General features: G+C 35.6%; 8 protein-coding genes across 8 annotated transcripts; 2 read left to right on the forward strand and 6 right to left on the reverse strand.

Annotated features, from left to right (window-relative positions):
* Positions 1 to 813: 813 nt before the first annotated feature.
* LOC17893365 (putative mannan endo-1,4-beta-mannosidase 4) lies at positions 814 to 2,467 on the reverse strand. Its single transcript, XM_006296701.1, has 4 exons — positions 2,135 to 2,467; positions 1,853 to 2,047; positions 1,403 to 1,737; positions 814 to 1,201 (listed from the first exon to the last, which is right to left on the reverse strand). Exons 1-4 carry the CDS (start codon positions 2,465 to 2,467, stop codon positions 814 to 816), a joined length of 1,251 nt encoding a protein of 416 aa, XP_006296763.1.
* A 993-nt stretch (positions 2,468 to 3,460) lies between these two features.
* On the reverse strand, positions 3,461 to 4,549 carry LOC17893665 (RING-H2 finger protein ATL72). Its single transcript, XM_006296593.2, has one exon. It carries the CDS (start codon positions 4,215 to 4,217, stop codon positions 3,666 to 3,668), a length of 552 nt encoding a protein of 183 aa, XP_006296655.1. The 5' UTR covers positions 4,218 to 4,549; the 3' UTR covers positions 3,461 to 3,665.
* A 1,663-nt stretch (positions 4,550 to 6,212) lies between these two features.
* Positions 6,213 to 8,117, reverse strand: LOC17891754 (reticulon-like protein B16). Its single transcript, XM_006298424.2, has 5 exons — positions 7,726 to 8,117; positions 7,108 to 7,288; positions 6,880 to 7,021; positions 6,707 to 6,776; positions 6,213 to 6,536 (listed from the first exon to the last, which is right to left on the reverse strand). The coding sequence occupies exons 1-5, from the start codon at positions 7,844 to 7,846 to the stop codon at positions 6,370 to 6,372; spliced, it is 681 nt and encodes a 226-aa protein (XP_006298486.1). The 5' UTR covers positions 7,847 to 8,117; the 3' UTR covers positions 6,213 to 6,369.
* Positions 8,118 to 8,359: 242 nt separating this feature from the next.
* Positions 8,360 to 10,117, forward strand: LOC17891582 (superoxide dismutase [Mn] 1, mitochondrial). The gene is made up of 6 exons (XM_023785816.1): positions 8,360 to 8,704; positions 9,110 to 9,156; positions 9,243 to 9,368; positions 9,480 to 9,536; positions 9,662 to 9,739; positions 9,830 to 10,117. The coding sequence occupies exons 1-6, from the start codon at positions 8,410 to 8,412 to the stop codon at positions 9,920 to 9,922; spliced, it is 696 nt and encodes a 231-aa protein (XP_023641584.1). The 5' UTR covers positions 8,360 to 8,409; the 3' UTR covers positions 9,923 to 10,117.
* A 489-nt stretch (positions 10,118 to 10,606) lies between these two features.
* Positions 10,607 to 11,312, reverse strand: LOC17891788. The gene has a single exon (XM_006298802.2). It carries the CDS (start codon positions 11,158 to 11,160, stop codon positions 10,852 to 10,854), a length of 309 nt encoding a protein of 102 aa, XP_006298864.1. The 5' UTR covers positions 11,161 to 11,312; the 3' UTR covers positions 10,607 to 10,851.
* A 1,354-nt stretch (positions 11,313 to 12,666) lies between these two features.
* LOC17892996 (phosphoglucan phosphatase LSF2, chloroplastic) lies at positions 12,667 to 14,253 on the reverse strand. The gene is made up of 4 exons (XM_006299711.2): positions 13,949 to 14,253; positions 13,366 to 13,571; positions 13,111 to 13,281; positions 12,667 to 13,027 (listed from the first exon to the last, which is right to left on the reverse strand). The coding sequence occupies exons 1-4, from the start codon at positions 14,214 to 14,216 to the stop codon at positions 12,824 to 12,826; spliced, it is 849 nt and encodes a 282-aa protein (XP_006299773.1). The 5' UTR covers positions 14,217 to 14,253; the 3' UTR covers positions 12,667 to 12,823.
* Positions 14,254 to 14,407: 154 nt separating this feature from the next.
* LOC17891044 (60S ribosomal protein L37a-1) lies at positions 14,408 to 15,749 on the forward strand. Its single transcript, XM_006298818.2, has 4 exons — positions 14,408 to 14,477; positions 14,829 to 14,868; positions 15,151 to 15,239; positions 15,370 to 15,749. Exons 1-4 carry the CDS (start codon positions 14,475 to 14,477, stop codon positions 15,514 to 15,516), a joined length of 279 nt encoding a protein of 92 aa, XP_006298880.1. The 5' UTR covers positions 14,408 to 14,474; the 3' UTR covers positions 15,517 to 15,749.
* A 32-nt stretch (positions 15,750 to 15,781) lies between these two features.
* Positions 15,782 to 18,086, reverse strand: LOC17893167 (adenine/guanine permease AZG1). Its single transcript, XM_006299751.2, has one exon. It carries the CDS (start codon positions 17,679 to 17,681, stop codon positions 15,948 to 15,950), a length of 1,734 nt encoding a protein of 577 aa, XP_006299813.1. The 5' UTR covers positions 17,682 to 18,086; the 3' UTR covers positions 15,782 to 15,947.
* Between the last annotated feature and the right edge of the window lie 6,203 nt (positions 18,087 to 24,289).

Genomic DNA, 24,289 nt, shown 5'->3' on the forward strand with positions numbered 1-24,289 from the left:
AGGTTCATAAATGGATTTGGGAGATACTCTTCGATCTGGAAAAAACAAATTTGCTTCGGTGGAGTTCTATTGGACACAAAAGAACAATAACAAAGGATCATTCGCAAATTATGTTCTGTATTATTTTGCTCCTTATTTTGAGGACCACACTCCCAATTAATCAATCAAAGCTGTAAAAAAAAAAAAAAAAAAATGCTGTAGCTAGAAAGACAAGTTTGGAAGTGGTAAGAATTTTAAGATTGTTTATACGTTTTTCATTTTTCATGAACTGGATGATTGTTTATATACGTCAACATTAACAAATCTGAAAAATGAGTTTTCCGTTTATAAAAATTCTAAACGTGGAGCTATAAGCTAGCAGTACAACTTATACGAGAACGCTACTTAATTATAGTTAGACCCTATATTAATGCTACTGCCAAGTATCAAGTAGAGAATGACGCAGTACGCCTCCATAGAACTAGGAAGGTTGCGGAAGTTGCCACTGAATGGAACAAAGACGAGAAGGACCGTTGGATTAGTTCTAATATAAACCCATGATGGAATAAAACTTTAAGCAATAAACTGTTATCATGATCTTTCCGGAAGTATGTTTATGTTAAGTAATATCTTATAACTAAACACATATTGCAGAGCTAATCAAACATATATATGTTGCAACAATTCTTGTTCTACGTATTAGCTTATTGAAAGAGTTACAATTTCTATGCTGAGAGATTAGTTGGATATCAGTTTCAGTATATTCTTATCATTTTATCATTCTTCCATACATATAGAAATGATTGCATAAAATATATACTCTATTTTAATATTTTAGTTTTTGATTTTGCGACTGAACTTTACTTTCGTATTAATCGAACCCAACTTTCGTGTCGCCTCACTTATAATATTAACCGTCGACGAACCTTCACTAAGTAAAATGGCGGAGGGATCTTTATAGTTGCTCATACCGTCGGTAATAAGGTCCCAAAACAATGCTCCTCCGCCTGAACCACCTTTTTGCGCAGACGCGTAAATGATCTCGTAGGTTGCGGTGAAGATGGCGTCTCTCTTAGCTAGAGTGTAGCCTGGTACGTCCGTTCCTACCCCGAATTCTCCTACAATTAGAGGTTTTTTAAGAATGTTCTGTGCATCTTCGATGTGGCCTTCGAGCCATTTCTTTAAGAAGTTTAATCGAGTATTCTGATCCAATTTTTGAAACCTGCACAAAAAAAAAAAAGAGCTTGGAATAGTATTTGATTTGTAAAGCCTAATTAACATCTCATCATTTTTTCATATGATAGCAAACCCTAATAATATTTAATGAAAGACTTTAAAAAAATGAACGTACAATATAAAACTTAGTTTGATGAATATTTGAATTTATCAATATAGATATATGTGGACAATGTAGCTAGCATACCATAAGTCAGGGGCACAATGAATCGACGCGAAATCAATGGCATCGATATTGTGGTTAGCTATGAAATCAGCTCCAACTACATTGGCTGAAGGCGGATTTAGAGAAGTCTTTCTTTGAGGAGACGAGTCACCATAGAAACCTTCATGACCAGTAGAGAGGAGATGATTTGGATCAACTGATTTTACATAAGGAGCCATTTCATTAATCCAAGCCATAAGGGTTTTTCCACTTCGATCTGAATTGCATCGAGGCTCGTTCATAAGCTCCCAACCCATAATGGCTGGTTCATCTTTGTATGCAACTTTAGTAAATGTATTCACTCTGTTCACTATAGTCTACAAAGATCGAGATAAAGAGATCATAGGTTATTATTAAATTAGGGTCTTAATGATATTTTTGTTACGAATCATTAAAATTATATCAAGTTTGGCTCATTTGTATATTTTTTACCTTGACGTGGTTCTTGTAGAACTGTTTGGTAAGTGAGTTTGTGTAGAAGTCGTCATCGGAAGATACCTTTTCGCCTTTGCTTTTAGCCCAATCAACGTATTGTTTCTTCCCTCCGTAGTCAGACCAGTTATTCACAAGAGGGATTATCATTTTTAGACCGACTCTTTTCGCTTCGGATATCACAAAATCCAAACCCTTTTCAACCACGAAGGCAAACAAATTAACAAAAAAAGTAACAAATATTTGGTTGAAATTTGAAAAGGCTTCACAGTTTTGACTTACCTGAAACGTATTTTCATCGTAGGAACCGGGTGCCGTTTGAAGAGCGCGGTATGAGGCACCGTCGTTGAACCCCCAGGTGCGGGCGATGGTCAAACCGCGACTAGTCGCGTTTTCAAACCCATGAGTGATCTTATATCTTGCGGTCGGATCGGTGGCTTCGTACGTGAGCCAGTAGGCATTGAAACCATTGGCGTAAAATGGTTTCCCATTGAGAATAAATTGGACGCCTTTCCTACTCACGAACCCACCACTCGACGCAGCTTCCACTCCTAGATCGCTATAGTTTTGTGCGATCACTATCGCTAAAAACACTACAAAACACAAATACTTCATATTCTTTTCTATTTTTTGTTTTGTTTTTTTGTGCTCTAAGTTGTCTTCAGTACATGTGTACGTAGTTTATATATAGAGCCATAGAGGGTTATATTTGCTTACTAATTCGTGGATTCACATTGCATAATTATGACATCCATAATATATATAAGAACAATAATTCTTACATATTTTTATCAAAATATGATAACAATAATTCTTGTTATTACATTATTATGATTTATTACCTGTAATAAGAACTATTTAGAATTTATATTTGAGAAAATATCACCTTATCTTTAAGTTAACAATTGTATGTTATTTTGTAATTTTTAATTATAAGATTTCAACTGACTAACTTTCATTTGATCAACATTCTGATTAAGTGATTACCTTCCTAATCGACTACTGGCTTAATAATATGAGCCTACATTTTTATTCTTGTAATCAATTTCTTTGTTCTAATTGTTCCCTTGATATCAGTCACCAAGGTAATTAAAAAACCTGTATTTTTTTCCATTTATAATAGTAGTTTAAATTTCAATTTTCATGAATTTTATAATTTAATCTAAAATTTAAAATAAGAAAATATTATTTAGAATGAAATTTGGAAAATGTTATTGAAAATTTCTAAACGTGAAGCTAGCTAATATTATCTGTCCCCCTCAAAAATGATAATTGTGGGCAAAGTACGACATATCGAGGCCCAATAAGGCCCGTACATTGCCATTGCCAAAAAGTTCGTGAAGCCGTGAAGGGAGTGGTTGTGGGAGTTGCCACTGAATGCAAACACGAGAAGGGGCCGTTGAATTAATCGTTCCCATTATATTTTCAAAATATTTGTTTTTATTTTGGATTTTACTTTTCACCAAATAAATTACGGGTAAAAAGTTTCAATAATCTCACATTCTTTATGCATTAATCACTCTTTTTATTTGTCAACCATTCTGTAAGGAAAACTCCTAATCACCGTATCTCATGTTTTTATTATGTAACTTGAAAAAAAAAACTAAAAAAACGTAAAAATTAGTAAAGACTTGATTGATTTCAAGAAACCGCATCACACTAAATTCACCAGAACAAGAATATGTGTAAATTAACCACATTAGTTTGCACACACGAAAAACAATTATGTAACCAACCAACAAAAACTAATCCCACTCGAGAGATCGCATATAGTTAAGAAATCACCAATTCACCATATCATGCATGTCCCTAGCTATATGATGGAAACTACCACGGCGTCTTCCGGGCGAGAAGCAGCGATCGTCGAAGGTTGCTCAAGGAGTAGAGATTGTCTGCAAGTAGGGCAAGAGGAACGCGAGACCAACCAAGTATCGATGCACCTCACGTGGAAGCCATGGTTACATTTAGGCAAAACCCTAACTTTCTCTCCATCCACGAAATCTCCTAGACATATCAAACACTCCGTAGCTTTCATGTCAATGTTCCCTGATCCGTACAGTCCCACTGGGATTTTCTCTAACGCCTGTTTCTTGATCCCCGTGGTAGCCGCTAAACGCCCTGAATTTGCATTTGCGTTTGCGTTTGAAGCGTTTGCGACTTGATCATCCGAAGTGAATCTCCGAGTGATGCGAAGCATGCATCGCAAGGCAGAGTTGAGGCTTAGAGCACAGATTAAAGCACAGAGCAAAGCAGCTAAAATGATGACCATGTTAGTGTCGAAGTAGGTGTCGTTTAAGCCTCCTCTGGTTTTAGGGATTGATTCCGCCGGTGCGTTTGCTTGCGGATCAAGTAGCAACCGACCCATCTTTGAGGTTACGCTTGAGAAACAGAGAAGAGAAGAAAGCTTGATTACTTACTTCACCTTCAAGATTCTTCTTGCTGCATAAATCGGATAACGGAAGAGACTGAGAAGAGGGAATCAATATCCCTGATCATGTCCACAACGAGTTTTTCTCTTTACTCTTTATTTGCGATTGTCGAGGCTATGTATGATCTTCTTCTTGGATCTGAAATCAAATGCTTCTGAGTTGTTGTTTCTTCCTCGTGACTTGTAAAGATGAGTGGGAGGCAGAAATATTTATGTCAGGTTGTAATGAAGGAGTCATAAATAGATTTATGGGCGAGTACTCTCTTCAGTTACAGAGAGATGATGATGATGTGGTTGGTCCTAGAAATTGTTTGGTTAAAAAAACATATAATTGTTAATATTATTTATATGTGTAGCAAGTGAATGGTCACTATTGATTTTGTTTGTATTTGTTAAGGTCAAAAATGAAATCAAATGTTGATATCTTGGTCAGTTTCTTATGTTTTGAATAACAATGTGCGCTTGTAATATTCCAAGATTAGTCTAAAACTTTATTTGCAATTTCTGCTATTAAAAACACACAAAATACAAATCAGAGCATGTATTGAGCCACTATAAATATCTTTTACCGTAATTGTATATCCGAAAAGTAATATTGATTCTATTTGATGTGGGATTATCAATTTGGATAGATATAATAAAAGATAGAACAAGGAAGAAGACAAAGAAGAAAAGGATTAGTTTAGTAGATATCATAATTGACAACTAACAAACACAATATTAGTGGATTTAATAACTTTGGAATCAAGCTAAAAGGAATTAATTCTCAAAAAAAAAAAAAACGACAAATGAGATTTGGTTAAGAAAAGCAAATACTGGATTATAAAAACTGTATGGTTGGGGTATCGTATTCCCAACTAATCATGACGAATATAATTAACTTATCATAGATTTGTTCCATCCATGGTTTTGGTTTTCTTATGGATCGGAGTAGAGGTACATACACATAATTATTAACCTATTTGGTTTTGTGTAGTTGGTCAAGGTCCATTAGTTTGGTCCTTGCAAGTTTCATGTAATGGTATGTAAAAATTTAGAAGATGAACATTTTATGTGTATGTATGTGGTTGGTTTACGAATTGAATGGTCGATACGAAGTTCATGTGTCACTTAAGGGTCCACAAGTATAAATAAGAAGTCGAGTTTCAAACGCTCACTAATTAATAAATGGAAATTGAATAGAATTACGAGTTCACGCAAATGTCACAACTGATCACAACACTTGTCTCTCTTCAGGCGCTTTCAGTATCTTCATTAGTTGACAACAACACTCCAACGTGTGAGATCCATCAACCCCTCCATACACGAGTCTTCTATTGTGTGTATTAATTTACTATGTCTATATATATCGGATTCAAATGCTTGGTTAGAAGATGATCCAGGTCTCATGTATTCAGAAAATTTAAGGTACTCGTATATAATTCTTCTATTTAATAGTATAAAATATACGTAGTAGGTGGTCACTGAGATAGGAGAATATCCATTTTTATTATATTATACATTATACATACATAATGAAATTGATAGTAGTTGAAACTTGAAAGGGAGAACATGAGAAATAAGAATGTAGGGTTTGTAGGAATACGTAATAGACCTCATGGGATTGATTACCTACTCATTCGTAATGATAGTCATTACTTGTGTAGTAGACTTTTAGCATTGTTTTTGTTTTGTCGTCAGACTTGCCATGCATTAAGTATTAACTAGTGCGATTAAAATTGTATTAAGTGTGAGATTCTTCTGTTGATGAGTTTCGTACAAGCAAAGCTTATGCGACGTGGACAAGTGACCAAACATATGGGCCTTTATAACGTTAGGCTGGTCAATCCTTCTGAATTTTGTGAGAGAATATTATGTCCACGCCACGACGTCGCTTTCAGGCTCTTCTATACAAATCCTTTCTAATAGTGGTGATCTAGAAAAAAACATGAGTTAAGGTGAACAAAGAAACCATCTTATATTCATTCTGGGTATGGCGTTTAGTTATACTACACATGGTAAATAACAAGAAAAACAAACTAGTGAAGTTAAAAAACTAAACAAAAAAACAAGTAAAACACATTCTCAGTATCACCAAAGTTGGTAAAGCTCATGAATCTTTATCCTTGGATAAGCTCCACGAGAGTCTGCTTATAACATTTTCGTCCACTAATTTGTAGTGGTGAGACAACCGCCTGTGTATTGACCCGCAACACTTGTCTACTCTGCTTTGATATTTACTGTACAGAGCCGGTATTGTTACAGATAGGATAGTCCCTGTTCACACCATCAAAGAAGAAACTTTCATATATATGACTTTTTGTTCACTGCATTTAAAACAGCAATGTCTACTGGAACTAAAACGAGATCAACAAGCAACTGCAAGGGATTAAAAACCATATAAGCTTTTTCTTTTTCATTTGCATTTTAAGGATTAGATTACTAACCGATATAAGCAAGAGTGCAGAGAGATATATAGCTACCAATGGCAGAGAGAAGCCACAGACAAATCACCACCTGCTAAAGAAAAATTGTCAGACCAGTTATTCAGATGCTTAATTGTTCCCATGTTAATATAATTATTATCATTGGGAGTTTATGAAAGGGTTCGCTTCATAACCTTGAAGAAGAGTCGAAAATCGTTGCCGACAGTGACATCATGAGCCATTACAAGCAAGTGATTGAGTTTTATACGGAAAGAAGCTGCAGCACTATTCACCATTTCCTCTGACAGAACAAGCTCTGGTAACGAATGCACCTGTCTGCTTATAAAGAGATAACAGGTAGAACTCATCAGTCACACAACAGCAAGGAATTAAGAAAAAGACTGGTGAAAAGTAGAGCGCACCTATTCCTAAAAGCAGAAACCCGGGCATTGACAAATGATATTATGATCCCGATCAGTAAGACATCTGATGAAACAGATAAGAAAGGCAACCCGGAAAGCTCGAATATAAGCCAAGCTACAGTTGATATAATGATAACCCCCAAAGAAAGATGACGTTTCCTCCATAAGAGCAAGTCAGCAGCTGCATCAAGGAACATCAAAGCCAGACAAAATCGTTGAGAAACTTACTCCCAGAGAGGTTCTTACAACTTAACTTTGGCTTTTTGGCTTGAGCTACGAACTAGTGTACATCCAGATTTGATATTCATCTATTTCTCATTCAAGATCAAACCTTAACCTAACTTTCCCCAAAAAATGCTAAATGTACTTGCACACATGACATCTTCATAGCTATAATAAGAAACCCTGACAATTTCAAGTACCATATCGAATGATCATCGGAAACTAGAAGTGAGACAAACTCAGAATAAGAAATGCGCTTGTCAAGCAAAATCAGAAACCCTAACTTTCCAAAGTATCATCTTCAACAGGACATTCTGAAGTTAATAAATCTGGAAAATTCTCATCGGAAACTACCCCAAACGATGAAAAACAAAAAATTCCGAAGAAAGAACTTGCCTTTGCCACCGCCCATGAACTGATGAACCGTAATTTGCCGACCCAACAATCGATAATCCGATGAAGATCCTCCTTCATTTCTTCCATCGTAATCACCATCGTTTTCACTTAAACTGTCCATCGGACAATTCTATTACCCGAATCAACCAAATCCTCCGACTTTTGCAGAAGCCAATTTCGATCCTCAACTCCTAATTTAAAAATTTCTTGCCTTATTAAATCTACGATCTCAGATTCTCTAAGGTACAGAAGAAGGTAACTAAGATTGATCGAAGAATGAAATGACAACGATTTAGTTATCATCAAGGAGGAACCAAATAGAATTGGCTTTTACATGCATTGATGATTCCTATTTTCAACATTTGTAAAATTCTCCGATTCTAGTCAACCTCCCAACATTTCTTTATATTTTCATGTTTTTTAAATAAAAGAAAAAAGAAAAAAACGCCTTCCGCGAAGAAACTTATTATATTGAAAGGAAAGCCTTTGGGCTCACTAACGGCCCATGTCTCTATAGCGACACACATCCACGATCACATATTTACGTGTCAAGCTGTCACTTTAATTATACGTGACAGGCAGTGATTTTATCAGTCCTCTCCACGTATACACACATTTTCATTTCTGAGGAAGGAGAACGAATCTTCTTCACAGTGTATCTTCTCTATCTAACAAACCAAAACAATGGCGATTCGTTGTGTTGCGAGTAGAAAAACCCTAGCCGGCTTGAAGGAGACATCATCGAGGCTTTTGGGATTCAGAGGAATCCAAACATTCACGCTTCCTGATCTTCCTTACGACTATGGCGCTTTGGAGCCGGCGATTAGCGGAGAGATTATGCAGATTCACCACCAGAAGCATCACCAGACTTATGTTACTAATTACAATAATGCTCTTGAGCAGCTTGATCAGGCTGTGAACAAGGGTGATGCTTCCGCTGTTGTTAAGCTACAGAGCGCTATCAAGTTCAATGGTGGAGGTGTGTATCTGACTTTTTCCTTCTTCTTTTTTTTCCGATCTCGATTTTGATGGATTTGTTTGTATTGGATGGAGTAGTTTAAATTTAAAATTTAGAAACTTTGGCATGTTACTAAATTGAACCTAAGAAATTAGCAATTGCAGCAGTTGTTTTAATAGAGAAAACTTGGTTTGAAATATGAAATTGATGATTGATGTTGATGAATAGAGTTGAAACTGGTCTCTCAGATTCAATCAAAGTTTAATCGGTAACACTAGCTGGCTTGGATTAGAGGTAGTACTTGAGTTTTGCTGGGACTTGAGCTCGGAACCAGTAGTACTGGTTTGATAGCTTTGGAAAATAAGTTTTGGATTCTGTTCTGTGCTAGAGGATGAAACTCATTTGGTTCTATTTCTCAATGTGCAGGTCATGTGAACCACTCTATTTTCTGGAAGAATCTTGCTCCTGTCAAGGTGAGTTTTGTCTTTTGAGTTTATCTTATCTAATTTGTCCAATTAAAATTGTTCTGCATTTAATGGTGTGTTTTAACATATTGCAGGAAGGTGGTGGAGAGCCACCAAAGGGATCTCTTGGCAGCGCTATTGACACTCACTTTGGCTCCCTTGAAGGTTTGGTGAAAAAGATGAGTGCTGAAGGTGCTGCTGTGCAAGGCTCAGGATGGGTGGTCAGTAGTCTAATCTCACCTTTTTAAATTTCATTGGCTCACATTGTTGAATTATTGTGCTTTACTTTTAACGGTGATCATTGATTTCCTTGTATCTGTTGATTGATATAGTGGCTCGGTCTAGACAAAGAATTGAAGAAGCTTGTGGTTGACACAACTGCCAATCAGGTACTTGTCCATGATCAGTAATGCGTTATCGATCTGCTTAAAGAGATTTTAGCTTTCTTAAGATCCATAAATATATGTGATTTTGATGGATTTAAAAGAAAAAAAAAGACTTTGTTTGGGTGCAGGATCCATTAGTGACAAAGGGAGGAAGCTTGGTTCCTCTGGTGGGTATAGATGTTTGGGAGCACGCCTACTACTTGCAGGTTACAACACTTTTGATCACCTAAAGACTCGTGTGACTAAGCTTATAAGATCAAAGCTCGTTAACCACTCTTTTAATCTCTCTCTTGCAGTACAAAAATGTGAGACCGGAATATCTGAAGAATGTATGGAAAGTGATAAACTGGAAATATGCAAGCGAGATTTACGAGAAGGAATGCAACTAAATCTTTCCGTAAAGAGAGAGAGGAGCCAGAGTTCCAGCTCGACCATGTGTTAAGGTTGTCTGAAATAACACACTTGTGATGTCCCTCTTTTGGTCTTTTGAGTTAGCTCAAGTGAGTTGTTTGGTTATACATACGTTGTTTGACGAATACTCCCAAGTTCCAAGAATAAAAAGTTTTTGCTATTATTTTTGAAGACTTGTTATTTGTTTCTATTGAGAGAAATCACAATAAGTCCCAGTCGAGCCTAATTTATAACGTCGAAAGGGTTGAATGAATGTCATACTTTTACTGCTTTTCTATATATAGTTTCCATCGTTTTGAAAAGCAATTAACCTTCTCTTGTTTCACTAAAACTTAGAATGGTTCAATAATGCAGGCAAACATATTCTGGTGTATATTAAAGAGACTACCAAACATATGGGGGTTTTGTTATATAATAAGAACTACTATTATCTTATCTCTGGCTGCATTGTGGAAAACGTATCATAGTCAAAGTATTATTAAAAAGTCAAATTTTACATATTTTTCGTTGAGACTTCTCATTCGTTACACTTTGGCCCCATTATGACTTTCAAAGATTCTTTTAGCTATTTCTAAGAACCACCATACATGATACAACAACAACACCATGACAATTCAAATGATATCTTTGAACATCTTAGGAAATTAATGAAAAGAAGCTGATAAACAAAACATTTATCAAGAAAAGATTTGATAAGATCGAGATACAAGATGTGGATTTTAACATTCTTGACCAAAAACAATCCTAATATTCTAAACTTTTACTGTAATTCTCTGTAACATTTACAATATTGTCTCTACTAGAAAAATGAAAGAATCTCTAAAGACCAAAAAAAAGAAGAAGGTAAGAATTAGGACAGGAACAACAAAAGAAGAGAGACACAAAGAAGAAAGAGCTCTTTCTTCTTCTAAGTCAGGACGTCGTTAGTTTTCCTGCTGGGTCCAGAACCCGGACGATACCCTTTCGGAAGAGCATTCAACACCAACGACCCGAATTTCCCGGCGACTACCTCTGGAACAAAAGTTGAATATTCCGTCTTCGTCTCCTGCTCTCCTCCGCAGCCCACCACCGCCGCTGGTTGAGCAGCAGTAGGGATCTCGCCGGAAAACATGACGCCATCTACGACCGGAAGAAACTCTCCGGGTAAGATCCTAGCCGTCGATAAAGAGACAGAGATGAGAAGAAGGATCAAAACCAAAGATCTGTCAATCCCCATTTTTATTTGTTTTCGTAGAAAAAAAAACTTTTGATGGACTCTGTCTTTGATTATTATTAGTCTGCTTTGGTTTGTTTTAAAATGAATGAAGTGGGTGAAGATCAAAGAGAGAGTGAATGTTATATATATATGGCCCTGATATGGATGGTGATGCCGTGATGGTGCTTGTGAGGTGAGAATGGTCAATGAGAGTTGGAAAAAACTTACGCGGCAAGTGTTTGGACGACTTTATATTACACACAAATAAAGTTGAATGAATCGGTCCTTTCCTTTTACCTCGAGTCGAGTCCAACTTTAAATATCAATTTTTTATTTTGTAACGAGTTAATGTTAGTTTTAAATTACATTTTTCTGGGTTGATATGCAAATCAACAAAGATGTGCTCACTTATTTAAGACTAAATTAAAAATACAAGAAAACCAAGAGTGTGAGAGAGACCATTGAGTAACAAAAAACGTTTTATAGATGGATTCGGATATACGATATCAATTTTTTTATTGTGCTGAGATTGATAGATTGATTTGTCTTTTTCTTTGTTTATAGTGCATGGTCTTGTGTATTACATCATATCGACATTTTTAATAACATTCACGAGTTCCATCATCAAGTATAGAATATTAACAAGAATAATAAACAGGTATGCGTCTATTTTTTGTTAAAAAAGAAGAGTGTGTGAACTCTTTATTTTGTCGTTTAGATCAAAACTATATAAACATTTACATACGACCAGTACTGCATACGACTTGAAACAATACAAGTAATAAGAATTTAAAGAATGAACTAAAACATTTTCTTAATGTCTTACATATATATCAAATCAAAAATTGAAAAGGAGATAAGATAATTGTATACACTTTTGAAGCCATTAATGGAGTTTTCCAACTGCTACCAACAAAAGCCGAAGAAGCCCACCGTCACTTTTGACCGCGTCCTTCTTCTTGTTCCCCAAGTCTCTCCCGCACTCTCACCGTCACACACACACACACACATTGCATTTGCACTTTCCTGATATTAACGTGTGTGTGAACTGTGAACATCATATAACTATTGTCTCCTTTATTAGATGAGCCAGATTTTCAATAGTATTTAGTTGTACGTACGTAGCACGAACGTCATTTATGGATATTTTGCGGTGGGTACTTTAAAGACTTTATTATGGTTACTCAAGAGAGTTGAATATTATTTGATTGTTATTTATTTTTTGTGCGTATAAAGCTGACATATTTTGTTGTTAGGTAAAGGTGTAGCAAAAAAGCAGAGTTTGATAGATTCACTAATGTTTTCGTGTGGTCGTTGGGCCAAAAGCATAGACCATAGGCCAATAACATTGGAAACGGGACAATCATTCATTTACATGACTACATGAGCTAAATGTTGTCTTATGTCCCAAGATCCGATCAGGCGATCACTAGTTCAGATGAGTTGTGCCAACACTTTACCAAATGTTATAAATACTTATCTAAGTATATAGACTTTAGCTAGAGTTTGAACACTATAGATACCTCATGTTAGTAAGACCTTGGTAATAAGAATCATACAGTTCATGACAACAAGGTTTCTTGCTTAAAAGGTTTCGTCACCATCGGTAGATTTATTTAGAATATACAAAAAGTCGAGATTTCTTTTATTTGATACAATAAATACATATAAGCTCTACTGATTCTCAGGTTCCACGGAGGGCCTGAACACGTTCTTGAATCAATTTCCTTTCCCAATCTGCAACGTCCTCGAATGCATTCTCAGGGAGACTCTCAAATGGCTCTTTCCAAGGGTCGTTCTTGGCAAGATCGTATGTTGCGCCGCGGATGGCTCCTTTGTTAGGCCCGCATGGACGCTTCGATACCAATGTGTCATAAGCCGTGTTAAGCTGTTTGAAAGAAAGGAATCAGATTACAAAAACGTTTGAAGCTTTCTTGTAGTGAAGTTGAGTGCGACTTTTTTTGTACTTACATTCATGTTGCAAAACCAATACATATAAGCAATCGAAACCCCTGGAGCTCTTCCCAATCCGGCTGAGCAATGCACGTAGACTCTTCCTTTACCTTCTGAAACCGCCCATTCCAAAGAAGAAACAGCTTTTGGAAGTTGGCTTCTCAACGAAAGCGGATCGAAGTCTTTAGCCTAACAGAATTAGAAAACCAAACTGAGTAAAACATAAAAATAGTATGATTCGACAGGTTTGAGGATGCAAGCAATGTTCCTTACAGGCCTTCTCATGTGACGGATTCCGAGCTCCTTACACCGTCTAACAATGGAGTCTAGATCGATTCCCCAATAGTCAATGTCCTTGTCCTGCTGCAAGTTAAGTATGTAAGCAACATTCTCTTCCTGCTTCAAGTGATCTATGTCCTCAGGTTTCTGTGGCTGCGACCCAACAATCAGTTCGTCTCTTATCAATGTATAGTTCATACCTGAAAACAGAACAAAGACCAAAAATGTGAGAAGAACCATCACATACAACTTGTATCCACATCAAACACTATACCTTAATAACACAGCTATTGAATGTTCATCTAATGTATTTCCTAACATCCACTGCCCTGTATGATTCTAGCTTCAGACAAGACACTAAATCAATGTAAAATGGCTATCAATTTCATAAATCAAGCTCCAAGTTGAAGAAAACATAACCTCCAAAATTCTTGGAACTCAAACAACTAGTTTTACTCAAGAAAACTCTTTCAGTTCAAATGTAATTAAGGAAAAAATTAGATATAAATTAGCAACCAAATCACAAAGTAAAATCATAAACTCTGAGATTATGAACAAAATCTAAGGAAATAAATACCGAGATCATGATGATACTCATAAGGGCTTCTCATCAATCTCTTCATAGCTGTATTGTAATCCTCCATTTTGTTCTTGGAGCTAAGAGAAACCCCATTAGCTCCTGAGCTTTCTCCAGAGACTTTGCAGTAAACTCCCGTCATACTTCTGGGAAATCTCAGATCAAACGAAGATTTCTTGATAGAAGAAGTGAAGCAAGAAGATTTCTCATTTTCTCGGGAACATCTAGTCACCGGGAAAATACAGCTCTTGCTTCCAATCACACTCATCGTCTCTCGTTCAGTCGTTCTTCACCTGATGCAACATTGGGAATCTGCAGTATATGCGTTTTACAATAATGATCACACAAAACGATAACGACATTGTGTTTTTGGGCTTTATATTTTATGGGCTTTTTAATTAATAGATTATAGCCCATTGAATAAACCCTAATTTCACCTGCATGTATATTTATTGAAACGAGCAAAACCTACCCCTCTCCTTCTTCGCCGGAGCTTTCCCATCGTCTCCTCACTAAGCCGGCGAAAATGGTGAGTTAATCTTCTGTGTCGTGTGCCTGAATTGAATCTCTCCGATTTTAAACTATGTATATTTCATTGTTCTTGATCATTAGATAGAGAGATTTCAATTTGTTTATTTGGAGATAGTAGAGGGATTCAGTGAACTTTTATTGCGAACTTGTTGCATCTCCCAGTAATCTGGTTTCATAATTCTAGATCATTATATTAGATATACTCAGGTCGTGTGATTATGTGAACTGTTATTGCTAGATTTTGTACTCGATTGTTCCATCTCCCAGAAAATCTGGTTTCAATTACAGTGTCCGCGATTGTTTTAGGTTTTTGTCATTCTTGCAACTTATCTGTCTTTTTGAATTTCAGACCAAGAGGACGAAGAAGGCTGGAATTGTCGGCAAATATGGTGAGTATTCAGAAACCCATCCTTGACTATAGTATTTGCTTTAAAGTATGCAACTAGAGAATTCTATCGATTTATGTGTTGAAAGCCTAAACTTTGTTAGAATTGGCTATATCATTTTCTTTAAAGTATGGAACTTTTGAATTCTTTTGATTCATATGTTGAAAGATGTCTTGTTTCCATGGTTAGAAGCATTAGTATCTGATCAGGAACAAAGATGTTGAACATCTCTATTCTAATTGTTTGGATTCTCAATCTGAATCTGTTGAATTTGTTATGCAAAAGGTACACGATATGGTGCCAGTCTTAGGAAGCAGATCAAGAAGATGGAAGTGAGTCAACACAGCAAGTACTTCTGCGAGTTCTGCGGAAAGGTACGCTCATTACCATCTCCTGAGTAAAAACATTGACATTGAATTCATAAGGCTTTCAGTCTGCAAAGCTCTTTGAGTTGTTTGTTGCATTTTCTAAGAAGACTTTTGGTTTTGTTGATGTTTGCTGCAGTACGCCGTGAAGAGGAAAGCTGTTGGCATTTGGGGTTGCAAAGATTGCGGGAAAGTGAAAGCAGGCGGTGCATACACAATGAACACAGCTAGTGCTGTGACAGTTAGGAGTACCATCAGGCGTTTGAGAGAGCAAACCGAGTCCTAGATCAGGACTCCTAACTTCAATCAGTCGGAGAAGTTCATTTTTGTTCTATCATATACACAGTTCCATAGGCTTCTTCTTATTTTACTTTCTCGATTCAGATTAACTAAGAGAAGAGAAGTGCCTCCTTGACTCCTTTTGGGGTTTTGCCTTTTATTCGTTTCTGTATTGAACCTTTCAATTCTTTTTCAATGAAGTTGTTATCAGTTTGGAGTAATCCAACTGAAGCCATTTTTCAAAAACTAAGCTCAAATGCCTGACCTTGCCATTGTCTCCAATTTCCACAGTTTACTTTATTTCTCTCCCCTCACATTTTTACACTTGTCTTTTCAAAAACTCTACAAGAGAAATAAATCAATAATGCAATCACCTGTCTTTTCTTCCTAAGAAAGAAATCTAAAAAACAATAGTAACAAAAATGTGAAAAAAAAATCCTAAACGGTAGTATCACTTTCACTAGCTTTGACAACTCCATTATTATCTTCTTCTTCAACTTTCCTTTTCAAAAACCCTAATTTCACCAAACCTTCTTCTCCCCAATCCCATAGATGCAGCACGACGTAGCTCCCGATCCCTCCGATCAATCCATACGCGACGGAGTAAGTCAATGGCATCAGAATCATCGTCACGAATGCCGGAATCGCTTCCCTCATATCTTCCCAATCGATCTCCGTCACCGATTTCATCATCATCACTCCCACTAATATCAAGGGCGGACCAACCGCCCAAGCCGGAATCGAAGCTAGCAGCGGCGTAAAGAACATAGCCAAGAAGAAATAAACAGCCACCGTGATCGCTGTTAGCCCCGTCCTACCTCCTTCTCGTATCCCCGTCGACGATTCGATGAATACCGTCACCGGAGATGTTCCGAGCAACGATCCGATCACAATCGCTGACGCATCGGACATAAACGCGAAATACTGTCCGGCGAAATCTCCGTTCTCGTCTACGAATCCGGCGAATCTAGCCATGGAGTAAAGCGTCCCCGTTGTATCTAAAATATCTACGTAGAGGAATGTCACCAGAGCTTCCCAGAAATGTCCCTTGTTTATCCCGGAGAAGCTCAAAGCTCCGGCGGTGTGTTTAATGACGTGTACATCGACGATCTTTTTGAAATAATCGTGAGCGGCATTTCCTGCCGATGTGTTCGGAAACGCCGTTACCTCGGTGTTACGGAACCACGAGATCGCCGTCACGAAGACGATCCCGTAGATCATAGCTCCTTTAACGTTCTTCACCAAACAATAAGCTATGATCACGAATCCGACTATTCCTAACCAGAACGTCGGACTCTCCATTCGTCCGTGAAGGCACATAATATCGCCGGAAACTGATCCCCCGGCGAGTAGACTGACGGTTCCGTTAGCCGACGTTATAACGGGAGCTAACGATACTCGGGCTGAGCTTGGACAAGCGGCTAGAGTGACGAGAGTTGATGGACTGTAACCGACTAAACCGATTCCTTGATTGTTTTGTAAACCGATGAAAGCGAGGAAAAGCCCGATTCCGGCTGAGGAGCTGATTCTGACCGGTTTAGGAACGAGTTTGGCGAGCTTTGCTCTGAAACCTATGGCGGAAATGAAGAGAAATATCAAGCCTTCGATGAACACGGCGGCGAGTGCAGTCCGGTAGGAGATTGAACCGGATCCGTGAAACCCGACGACGGTGTAAGCGAAATAAGCGTTAGTTCCCATTCCCGGAGCTAAAGCCAACGGGAGATTCGCCATGAATCCCATGATTACACAGCCGATCAGCGACGCAGCTACGGTGGCGACGATAAGATCCTTTCGAATCCCTTCAACGCATGCGGCATAACCGGGATTAACCGGGTTGAATTTACAGGAAACGTCTGGTTGGAGTAATCGAAGACCCGGTCCGGTACACTGAGAAGGGTTGATCGTAGGGTCAGAGCAGAGAGGGATGCAATCAGAAACAGAGCAAGTACCACCGGAATCAGAGAGGATGGAAGCGTTGACGGCGAGGATATAAGCCATGGTTAAGAAAGTGGCAGTACCAGCGCGGAGCTCGGTGGTGAAAGTTGAATTACGCTCGGAGAGTTTGAAGCGTTTGCCAACCCGGCTGGAACCGACGTAGGTGTTGAGCCGGTTAAGTAGCTTGGGCTTGTTGGGTCTAGTAGTACTAGTAGAAGAAGGTAGTTGTTGCTCCATTAGAGAGATCACTCGCTCGCACAGACACAAGTAAAAGAAAATGGTTTTGTAATCTAGTGAAAGAGAGAACAGGGTTACTTGATATATATATATATATATATGTATATTATATACAGGCTGTATAGGAGGGGAGAGGAGATTAAGGGAGCTTTTGATATGATTAGAGAAAGAGGAAAGATTCTGGTTATAGAGGAATGGGATCTTTTTAGAAGAGAAGTATCTCACATGTAACCATGTGTCCGCGATTCTTTCTCACCCTTTTTTTTGTTTTTCATTTTCTCTGTAACAACAGTTTTTGTAATATTTATCTCTGACTTATTGAATTTGTTCAGGATTCTTTTAATTACTATCCCATGTATTCACACGTTTTTATAGGTTTGAGTGAAAATTAAGTACTGTGGCTTTGTATTAGATTTTTTTATTTTATATATATAGTGGTGATCAGTATATAAATACGTAGAAAGATTTTTAAATTGTATAATATGATTATGGTGTGTATGGGATATGTGGCAACTACACGCAATTGCGGCCAAGAAGGTCACGTTACAAAGTTGGATTTACAAAATAACAAATGTGAACAACTCTTAACTAACTCATATTATATATTTGACCAATTGACTTTGACCCCTCAACTTCTTTTTAAGTAGATGTCTATATCCAATATTTTCTAATTTGGATGTCTTGAGTTATCTCTAATACATACTATAGTTTCGTAATAAAAACACGATATGTTGTTTGGTTTTGAAAGCTCATTTTTTTTTCTTGCAAAATTGAAATTTTGTTGTAGTAGTAGAGATCATCATGTTCAAAGGCCGCCTTACGAGTGAATTAATTACAGCGTTTTTTTTTTTCTTTTTCTTTGGTATCATATATATGAGAATTGATCATTTAGGATTTAAGTGGATCATATGGTTTGATTTGAGTAATCAATCGTTTAACTCCAATATGTTGGTGGGGAAGTCAAAGATATCGGTTTGACTACGATGATCGAGTTCGAGTGGATTACTTTATTTAATCCTACGTACCTTGCTTTCAAAAACATAATCTCATAAAACTACACTAACATTTATTTTTTTAAACGACAATCCAAATAAACAATACTAATTAGCAGATATTGGTGATAGACAAGAAGATCATCAGAAATAGACATAAATATAAATTATATAAAGTATCTTCATTCATATTTCTATTTTCAGCAGCACGTGGACATAAATAAAAATGAAAAACTCAAGTCTGTAATTACTTAATACAATACAGAATATTTAGTATTGATATTGTCCACGATCAATTTTAGGCTTGTTAATATATAAATGGTAGTATTTGGTACGTAAAGAGAATTAATATACCATATGTCTCATGTGTAGCTAGCCATTTCGATCAAAAACCTAAAAAAATATTTTGATTCATTAATAAATGATAGGATGATAAATAATATATTTGAAGGAGAACAAAATTAATGTAGATTTTGAACGTGTGAGATATCTTTCGGGGACCATACCATTTGTAAGTGTGTCTTTGTAATGAGTGCCAATGTTAATTTATTGTTTGGGTCTCACTATCATCAACAACTTATACAAAGCTACAACCAACTACTCTTATCGATTTCAATTTATTTGCATAGGCCGCTGTATTTATTTCCAAAACCTACTACATAAGGAACGTAAACATAAAACAATGATATGGTTATTTTACCTTATGCCATATACGATGATGATGAGGATCACGACGAAGGATAAATCGGAAAATCGAAGACATATATAGACATATAGTAGTAATAATAATGGATTTGTAGTCGTCGTGGAGGCTTTAATTTATATATGTAACGAAGACGTTCACATTTCCAACCGCTTAAAAGAAACTAGACGATGTGTTTATATATGGAAAGTTTACAGAATTAGGTCATGATATTGTGTGGCACAAGGAAACAGAACACAAAGGGCGTCTCGCTTCATCACGAAGTAGACGAAGATTATATAAAGTTTCATCGATGCATGGACGAGATATTTTTGTACAAGTCCTAAATCATGTTTTAGTGACATTTCTTAGCTAGTTGCTATATAGTATCCCTCACAAGTAGGTAACTCTTATCGCAACACAAAGTTCTAGACTTGTGATAGATATTTTAAAAGAAGAGAAAGGAACTCTTTGAAATAGTTTCGTTAGTTTTACCATCTTAACTAGTCCAAATATATATATTTTCAAACGTTCATGTATTGGTTTGTAAAATTTATAGTATCAATAATTGGACAAAAAAATAGATTGGTGGTGGCCGACTTCACGTGAGGAGATGCCCTCATTGGAGAGTCATATTTGCTTTTGGAGTAATGAATTTTGCAATTAATAAATGCATTTCACCCACTTGTATGGACAACAGTTTGAGTTTATATATTGTTTGAGTTTTGGGTGAAGAAGGGTTCAGACATATTTATGTTTTCTCGATCATATATAATAATCCAACGGCTCCACCACCTTTGTCTGATAATTTTTCATCTCGTCCACATAACTAAAGGGTTGGTTTCTAGATCATCGATCGTACTATTCATTCAATAGATTTAAAACAACAAGCAAAAGGCGATTGTACTTAGTTTGAGTGTTATGAAACTCCATTAGCTTTTGTTAATAAAGTAAAAGATGAATAAGCAAAAATGAAGCAAAGATGTGTTTTGTAAAGTAATTAAAAAGATTGGAGGGATATGGTAATGCAGAACAAAGAGACCATCAAGGTCTCGCATACGGCTAGCAGGAGATGTGATTATTCCTTGTGGATTAGAATCATTCTCTGTATACATTGATGTACTAATAAAGATATATATATATATATACAAGAGATTTATATATGTGTAAGTGATAGTCAATGTAAAAAATTATTCTAAAAGTCGATTCCTCATATGTATAGTCGAATTTATCATTTATCCATCAATACCGTCAACAAAAAAAAAATATAAGACACCCATCAAAATAGTTGTCTGCCATTTTGTCACTAATTTGGTTATGTTTATGTTTTGGTGTAATGTTTTTAGCTTATTGTTAGAAACATAATGCCGTTCAAACCTTATTCTTGATGATCCCAATTATAATAGTGGAAAAAAAAACTATACGGATAGTGAATTGATTTTTTTTGTTATTTTTCTTATAAACTCAATTTATAATTAGAAGGTTCGTGACACAATATCCTGTAATCTTCATTATTACGTTTCTCTAGTTTTAAAAACTCCTCGTAGCATTTTGTTTTGTCTGACTGTTTATACTGCACTGATGATTACTAATTGTATCATTTTTGCGAATGATAAAATACCTACGAGTTATACGATCATAAGATGCAACATCAGATTATCATAGTTTACATTGAAAGCTTACAAATTTTAAAACTCCAAAGCAAAAGAATAAAAAATAAACCGACCACCCCCACGACTTAAAAAACACAAGAGAGTAGTTTGGGTCGGTAAAAGGAACACAATTCGACATGTTTCCACTTTGTATATTTCCCAACTTACAAATCCTATTTCTTTCGGTTCTTTTTTCTTCCTATTTGGATAACAGTAACAAGTACAGTATATATATCTATCGTAACTTCGTAGGTCCTTCCTTATTGTATTTTTCGTTAGAATTAAGCATTATCGTTTTTTTTATAGAAGCATTATGAAAAGTCTCATTAAGCAATTAAAAAAAAAAAAAATAGAAAAATAGAAACGACATATATAAATTAAAAAAAAAAGAAGTTTTCATGAGAAAGTATATATGGTTCGACCACTCTTTTTGCGCTGTCAGTTTATTGTTCGTCTCCCACATGATTTTTGACAACCAACAAGGCACTATCATATGAATCTTTCTCTTCTTCATTTTTCATCTTTTTCGTTACATTTTCTCTTCGAAATTTCCTTCTCTCTCTCTCTTTTTTTTTTTGCTTCTATGTTTGTATTCTTTATAGGTGGTATAGCTGAATACGAAGATGATAAAATTTATGGACAAGTCAAAAGAAGAAGAAGAAGAATACTAAAGTTTTTTTTTTCTCCTTTGTGTGGCATATCAATATTAGGATTATCAAAGTAGTTATTCAAATAATTTATATTTAACTTTCTCTATATTTTCGGAAAATAAAAAATCAAGGTATTACATGATATATATGAATATGAAAGAAAAGGACAAAATGGAAGCATAATGGAGAGTTTGGGCTCAATCAGTCACTTTAGAGGACTTTTCAACAAAGTCTTCCTGCAACATTTTATTTGTTGGTCGTTTCCTCTTTTCGAATAAAACAGATTTAAAACGAGAAAAAAAAAATATATTAATTGTTTTTTTTTATTATATATTAATTGTTTGTTTTCCTACTATATCTAACTAGATCAATATTTAGCTTAATTCATTCATTCATTCGGTTAAAAATTACACACATGTTAAGCAGCTACTGTTTCATGCAAGTATATGTGCATTTATGTTAACCTATGATTAGATGCAGTGGATTTGGGGAGTGAAGTGTGTGTGTGAATATAATTTTGAAACGAAGATGGAGTTGGCCAAACCAAAGTGATTAGATGCAGTGGATTTAGGGAAATTATAGAAAGTTTAATAATCAGTGGAGGGGTTTGAACTTTTCTGATGATGGAGTTGGCCAAACCAAAGTGATTAGTGGCAAAGTGTTGTCCTCTACTTTTGTTTTTCTACCCCTATGGTGTTTCAACTTTCTTCTTTTTCTGAAAAAAAATAAACCCACTGAAAATTCATATTAAATACATTACTTGTCACTTGTTAATCATTAACATTTTTTTGTGAATATTTTAAATAAGCAATGATACAGACAACTATTTTTCAAGACTTTTTTGGCCACACCATTTATTAGATTCGAAATTGGTTCGTTGTACTCGGTAGCTTACGGCTAAAACAAATATTCTTAAGTAAGAAATGTAATGATGAATCAATTGTAATTGAAAATACTACACTTTTCATTAGGATTTTGAAAATTTAATCGGGTTTCTAGACGACTTTTGATCCAATTTGTCTCTAAAGTGTGTAGGCAACACAAGCAACATCTTGTCCTCATGCGTGTGTGTTAGTTGGATTATTTGACTTAACCAAATATCTCTCTTTCTTTGAAAAGTATTTTCTAATATATATGAAACCTATATATATATACATATAGAGAGAGGGTTAAAAAAAAACACAGTTGATCAAAACTTCAGTCAAAAACGTATAACTAGGGTTTTAACCTTCATATCACAATGATTCGTTAGGATATTATAAAGAGTTCAAACAAAACACAATGGATCAAACCTTTATCAGAAACGTATATCTAGGGTTTAACCCTATCATATTGTTTCCACATCACATAGATTCGTTAGGATATTATATATAAGGTTCAAACAAAACACAATGGATCACAAACTTTTATCAAAAACATATATACATGCTTCGTTAGGGTGTTTTTCATACAAAACTCGGTGTATTACTTTGTTGTAGATTTGTACTATATGATTGTATTGGTATCTACAAACAAAGATATCCACTTCTGCATGTATATTATGCAAGTTGGTTCTTTATTATAAGGTATGACAAAGAAAGGGGAAAAAGCTAACTACAAATTGTTACAAGAAATAATAATGTGGATGATGATCAGCATTTTAATTCATTTCATATTTATCCTTTTTTTATATGTCAAGATCAACGTTTTTGCTGGCTAGGGAGAATTAAGTGGACCCTTTGTTGTGTGTGTGTTATGTTTTTGTTTGTTTGGACAAATTCGTTTAAAAGTCGCATTACATATAACCACACCCATTAAAATTCATATGAGAATAAATTAAGATAAGCACTGATCCAATTGGGTGAGTACAACAAATTTCAAATTCTTAAGTCCTAACTTTCGTATTTGCATCTACTTTTTTTTTTCCCCCTTCCTTTATTCTAGCTAGTGATCGTATCTTACTTTGATTGCTTAGGAGAAACGTGTCATTAACATGATATCATTTTAATTAGTTTCGTTAATTATCTTAGGAAAACCACTATACTGAAATGTTCATTTTGTCGGATGAGAACTTTGATAAAAATATCCACAAGTAATATGGAATATTTATACGATACAAAAGGGAAACATTTCGAAATCAAAAGAAATTTTAAATTTGTGTAAAACATATGGAAATGATTATCCTTTTGATAGAAAACTAAACTTGTATTCTAATCACCACTAAACCAAATTCATTGGACTAGTTATGTTCAAAACTATTTTTCAATGCATTAAAAAGGAAAAAAAATACAAGAAAGGCTAATAGCTAGCTAGCTAATGACAATTGGGAAATCTAATCATTACAAGTTTAGGTTTATGGACAATGGAACAAAGAATAAGTCTCTCAAAGAACATTCTGATTATGATTAGTACATAGAGAGACCCCCCACTTTTTCTTTTTTCTTTTTTAATATAAAAGAAAGAGAAAAACCTCCCACCCAATAAAATGTGGAATGAGTTAAACAAAAAAAAAAAGCATTCATTAACTAAATAATTAAGAGATAACGTTATAAAAGTTTAGCGATTTATGCGATTCTGTGGAGTACAATTAATAGGGCACATGTCAATCAAATTCGCAAAAATTGAATCCAAAGGTCCTTTTGGATTTACTTGT

The sequence above is a fragment of the Capsella rubella genome, unplaced genomic scaffold (genome assembly GCF_000375325.1).
Source record: "Capsella rubella cultivar Monte Gargano unplaced genomic scaffold, Caprub1_0 scaffold_3, whole genome shotgun sequence".
Classification (NCBI taxonomy): Eukaryota; Viridiplantae; Streptophyta; class Magnoliopsida; order Brassicales; family Brassicaceae; genus Capsella; species Capsella rubella.